The sequence below is a fragment of the Cydia fagiglandana genome, chromosome 22 (assembly GCF_963556715.1).
Source record: "Cydia fagiglandana chromosome 22, ilCydFagi1.1, whole genome shotgun sequence".
In the NCBI taxonomy this organism is placed as follows: Eukaryota; Metazoa; Arthropoda; class Insecta; order Lepidoptera; family Tortricidae; genus Cydia; species Cydia fagiglandana.
The window spans coordinates 2739337-2745336 of record NC_085953.1 but is presented as its reverse complement, the minus strand read 5'-3'; the positions used below and the strand labels follow the sequence as shown (position 1 = coordinate 2745336).

The window sequence follows — 6000 nt, the reverse complement described above, 5'->3', positions numbered from 1 at the left end:
ATAACACGCTATGTGGCTATTGTTTTCACACGTAGGCCTACGGGTACTTAAGATAGGTAAATAGGTACCTATCATGATGAGAACTCTTCCACAAGTGGCCTTAATCTCGGGAACTTATCAGGTAATCCTGGTTCCATTTAGGGTCAAAATAACACGCTGTGTGGCTATTGTTTTCACACGTAGGCCTACGGGTACCGTAGACCGGGGTGACTTTGGAAAATATGGGGTTACTTTGATAAATTTAAAACGGCCATAGAATTACCATTATTCATTATTTACTGAAAATGTTCCTGTAACTATACCTTGTTTTTTTAGCATTAGAAATAAGGTAAACAATCTTGATGTGTCTTTTAATTTAAAACACATTTTAAAAATAAGTTACGGCAAATAAGTAACAATTATGAATCTAATACGATCATTTATATTCTTCTGCTTTCATAAGTAATAGTTTTTGAATTTTAAAAAGCGTTTCTCAATTAAAAGACATGTCAAGATCGCTTACCTCCTTGCAAGTTCTTTCTAATGCTAAAAAAAAGGAACTATAGTTAGATTACTATATATTCATATTCACCTACTGTAAAAAATCTCGCATAAATATATATTATGGCTTAAAAACTAGAATTTTAATGTCGCCCCTGCATTTGAAAGTCACCCCGGTCCTAGTACTTAAGATTGGTACCTATCATGAGGAATGTTTCCATTTAGGGTCAAAATAATACGCCGTGTGGCTATTTTTTGTCAACGGGTACTTAAGATACCTATTGCGGTATATAAGTACATCCTATCTTTATTAAATATTTTATTTTTATCGTGCGTTTGATTTCATTGACTCTAACTACATTCATTAATTCTGTTCAGTAAAAAATATATCTTACTCTTAAAACGTTGCGCTTTAATAATTTAACAATTTTTCACAATAATTGTGACTGTTCACATGTCATGCCGAATATTCGGTATTCGGCCAAAACCACTATTCGGGGAATCTCTAAAATAATTATGAGTAGGTACTGTATGCATATCATTGCCTCCTGTAATGGAGGCTAAAAGCTTACAGACTGGATTTAATTTTAGGTCTCTGAATAAATGATGACTCACTTTAGACCGGACCGTGTCCGGGCCGGAGCTTCCAGCGCTTACTTTTCAGAGATTGTAAGGAAAGATGGGCATCTTTGCAACAGTGGGCAATATAGGCGTCACTGATTATCTAACAGAGTAGAGTAACACCCTCAAGCAATTACATAAAACTGACAATTAGATTTTGTTTGCTTACTCGACTCCTGATTGGCCGAGGTTGCGACCCCCCGCGTCTATAAAAGGGGGTGCGCGCCGCGACATATCGCATTTACCTTTCGGCCGAGGTAGAGGCAACAAGTATTGCTAGTATAAGGACTGCCGACTGATTTAATTTAATTCTAGTGTTAAAAAAACCCCGCCAAAATGGGGCCTAGTTTAAGTTGGAACATGTTTTGTGTTCTTTTAGTAGTTTCCGTTTTATGGAAACCAGCGTACACTGATGGTGAGTGTTTTTTTTAATTCTTTTTAGTCAGATGACAACAAAACTCACTAATGGAAGAAAAATAAATAAACAAAAATGAACCTTGTTTTGTTACTAATACGGTTCACTATGGCCCTGACTTGTTAGTAATTACTGCGTTTCGGTTGTCATCTGACGATTTGGTACCTCAGTTACTGGCACTCAAAATGTATAAATAAATTGTTTTGATATCACTTTTTTTAGAGATATTATATATTATAAGTTCTAGTGCCAATAACTGAGTATAGGTATCACTGTTTATTTCATGCTTAACTAATCATTGTTCTAAAACAATTCGTTATTTCATTTAATAGATGCGTTCATAAGTCATACTATAAATAAAAATATCTAAGAGTTTAAATTTGATGATAGGAATAGATGAGATTTAGGGAAAAAGAGTGCTATTCAAAGGGACAATGCCCCAGGCAACATTAGGTTTTTAATGTTACCTACTATTTGTCATTTTGTAATTTTTTTACTATCTTTACTAAATATAGTTGGTCAAGCAGATATTGTCAGTAGAAAAAGGCGGCAAATTTGAAAAATGTAGGCGCGAAGGGATATCGTCTCATAGAAAATTTGAATTTCGCGTCTTTTTCTACTGACAATATTTGCCTGACCATCTATACCTAATTATATCACATGCTATTCAAACCAAACGTAACTCTAAACGGTTTTCGTTTTAAATCTTTATTTTTTTGCCTATCAAACATTTTTCTAGAATTATATTTACTAAGGAATCTAGTGAACTAACCAAAACAATACTTTTATCGCAATGTAATTGTAAAACCTTGACTTTTACGATTTGCCGTAAACTCATATCAATAAGTTTACTTCATCCAAAATGTTATGTTATGAATCATAATCATAACTTATGATTATTCAATCTTGTAATTTACAGAAATTCCTAACAACTGTTAGGAAAAATATGGTTTTTAAATTGTTTAATTTGTCTAGTTACCAGAAGCTTGAAAATTTTAAAAAGCTCACATTGTCGGCAGATAAGTCAGTAATAAATAATTTTATTTTTATTCTTCTAAATCGTAAGACGCATCTAAATTCAAAATACGAGTAGCTTAAAAAGTTTAAAAGCTATAATTATCCTACTTAAAAATTTTAATAAACGTGCTTTAGATACCTAAAATTACGATTATCAGACTCTATGTTTAACATTTTTGAGATTATTAAATCAAATATGTTAAATGACAAATGTAGTTGTTCAAAAAGTTTTCTAACAGTCTTTAAAAACGCCTGTCCCACATTAACAATAATGATTAAGTAACTTATGTAACTGATATGTTCTGAGTAGGTAAATTCGGTGTAGGACTTTTAGGTACCTACATTATATTCTTCTTTGTCTTATCTTTCTTTTGTTTAATAACCGTCAAAAATATATATTTTGCAGCTGATTTTTGTAAGCTTTCTTACCACGCAGCTGCTAATCAAGCATACTATCCATCTGATAGTAAGCTATTACTGTAGTCTACAGAATATCTGTTCTAAATGTCACCTTTAGAACCCTGTTCACTCTTTGAAGAACTGAAGCTTTTACTCATTAACGGCTTCTGTTGCCAACATGATAACTCAATGCAATAACATCGGATACACTTTGACCCCTTATCACAGTCTTATCACTATAGGTGCTCGTTAATGTAACACATAGGTATAAAGACCACACAGTGTACAATGGACAATGTTGACATTGATAATTCCGTATAATTTTCCACTTACAGTTATAATATGTCTTGTTAACCGTTCTTAAGTTAAAGATCTTGATGGCTTTTGACTACGCATACTCAAGAGGACTTAAAAAGCACACTATTATTAAAGATTATTTTTTTTAATACTATTTCACATGTAATACGTCCTTTGAGAGTCTCAAGAAAATTATTTCTCCTAAAAACCACAATTGAGCTTCAAGTTCGTAGGAAAGTACATTTGTAAAAGAGCATACTTAAAAGAAAATTCCGTGCAGTAGACTACTTAATCGAATTCAGAAAACTTATATGACTCTACGGCCCTATTAGACCGCCTGCCATTAAACCACCAAAAACGGTGTTTCTCCGGTGTTACAACATAAATCGTCTGATATAGACGAAAAGGCCTATGAAAGAATATTTATTTATTTACTTACTTAGGATTAAGCTTAGGTCAAAATTAGTTCTTTCTTATAAATTGATCCTTGTTGACTATCAAATTGACAGTGATAATTCAAAACAAGGTTTTCAGATCTTCAACTTTTTTGTTCCTTATAAAAGCCTGCATCTCGGTAATCCTTCATATTAGATCAAGCTTACTTTTTCCTTACCTAAGGTAAATTAGCATGTCAAAATTAGTTGTTTCTTATAAATTGATTTTTATTGACTGTCAAATTGACAATGATATTTTAAAAAAAGGTTTTCAATTCTTCAACTTTTTTAATCCTTTTAAAAGCCTGTATCTCGGTAATCCTTCATATCAGATGATCGTGATCATATTAGGATTAGGATCAAGCTTTCTTTTTCCTTACCTAAGGTAAATTAGCATGTCAAAATTAGTTGTTTCTTATAAATTGATTTTTATTGACTGTCAAATTGACAATGATATTTAAAAAAAAAACTTTTTCAAATCTTCAACTTTTATGATCCTCATAAAAGCCTGTATCTCGATAATTCTTCATATCAGATGATCAAGATCGTAAAATATTACAATTTAGGGTAGCTAGTATGACTTAGGTACTTCCATAATAATATATTCCTATTCATGGCTCTAAATTAAAACTTGCAAATCTTTCTCATAAATGACCAATTGTGGCCAATCGCTATATTCTATTGTTTAATATTCTCATTATTGGCCTGCCTTGACAATGACCGGTACATGATAAACAACGAAAAACAGATAGTTTTGCCCTCCGACCCGCTTATCACACTCCATTGTTTTTGGCGTATTAATAGTCTCCTATTTCCAAGGCCGGTAGATAAGTAACTGATCTTTGCACTTTCGTCATTGGAGTTGATTATGTTAAATTAGAAAATTAAAGCAATAGTAATAAAGATTAAACTTTACCATTAAATAATTGTATGTAATATATTTTTAACTTATCGGGAGACCATGTCCTCAGCACTTCAAGAGTAGAGGAGTATTGCCCCCGGTCGTGGCATGCATTTCTAAAAGCAAAATTCAATGAGATTTTTTACAGTTTGAAAAAATGAAATTAATATATTGATCTTATAAATGTCTACCTCTATTCTTCTCCATTTCCTACATCTTTATCAATATCGTTATCCGTGCCCGTAAAAAAATGCTTACTGATAGATTCGAATTGCATGTAAATTGATTTGTGAGAAAAACATCTTCGGCAGTATCAGGGTCACCAACAAATCACCTGTTTGCTACGAAATCTTAATCTGGAAGCTTACCATCAGGCATACCGTTGCTGTTATCGCTTGTTTTATTTTCAAATGATTGAAATAATTAAGTAACGAATCAATTATCATAAACTGCTTTTCAATAATCTACTTAATTGTTCTTCAATCAATGTAGTCTTGTTACCACAGTAATCTCTGCCAGTCAATCAGAGCTTATATATTTGTTTACCACTTCAAGGCCTAAACTATTCACCATCCTTATCAACCGCACCGCATTCAAACCAGCATCAATGTTACCTGCAAATACATACAGTTGCGACTTATGTTGATATCAATTTATTAACAGTCGAAATGTTTTGTGAATTGAAGTCAGATCACATGGGAAGGGGTCGGCCCCCAGTCGCAGTCAGGGCACTGATCGACAAATAGAATAATTGCTATGAGTGTACAGTTACCATACAATAAATTGTCAGTATATAATTTTCATACGATACGATACACTGATTTTAATTTTATTTCCATCAAGAGGCGAAAAGTAAAATAGGGATACCCAAAACTTCCGAAAAACGTTTATCGGAGGGAAGGACGCAAAAAATAAAATTGCCACATGGATTGCTAGCTTAATTTTGAATTTCAGGGCTGGAGTAGAATTTTTAATTAAGTATTTATAGTTAAAAGAGTATGACGACTTTGATTGTGGTTTGTTTGCAATATTTTATATTTAACAACTAGAATACCAAAACTATCAGACTCAGATCAACCTTTACTTTAGAGATCGGGCCTCAGATGGATGTCATTACATCATCCCAATGATGAAAATAATTGTCAGATCTCTTTAGAATATGAGTCTTAAGAATACCAGACAACAAATAACTAACGCGGACTGTACATAAATCACGTGGCAGAGAAAGTAACCCCATTATTTAATTTAGACATTTACAGATCTGAAGGAACCGATAAGGTGACCGAGGAAGCTTGTTTCCTTTACTGTAATTTTGTCATCAAACCTAATTTTTGTCAGTTGTGGATGGACATTAAATTTTACAAGCATCTTGGCTCTTTTGTTTCAAAATAAGTGATACAAGTGAATAAGTGACACAGAGCAAAACAAAAGGTATT

General features: G+C 32.7%; 1 protein-coding gene across 1 annotated transcript in view; it reads left to right on the top strand.

Moving 5' to 3' along the window:
* Nucleotides 1-1340: 1340 nt before the first annotated feature.
* LOC134675622 (apolipophorins) overlaps nt 1341-6000 on the top strand; it is a 39305-nt gene continuing 34645 nt past the window's right edge. The window contains exon 1 of the mRNA XM_063533950.1: nt 1341-1516. Within this exon, the coding sequence (XP_063390020.1) occupies nt 1438-1516 (79 nt within the window). The 5' untranslated portion in view covers nt 1341-1437. The remainder of the gene's footprint in view (nt 1517-6000) is intronic.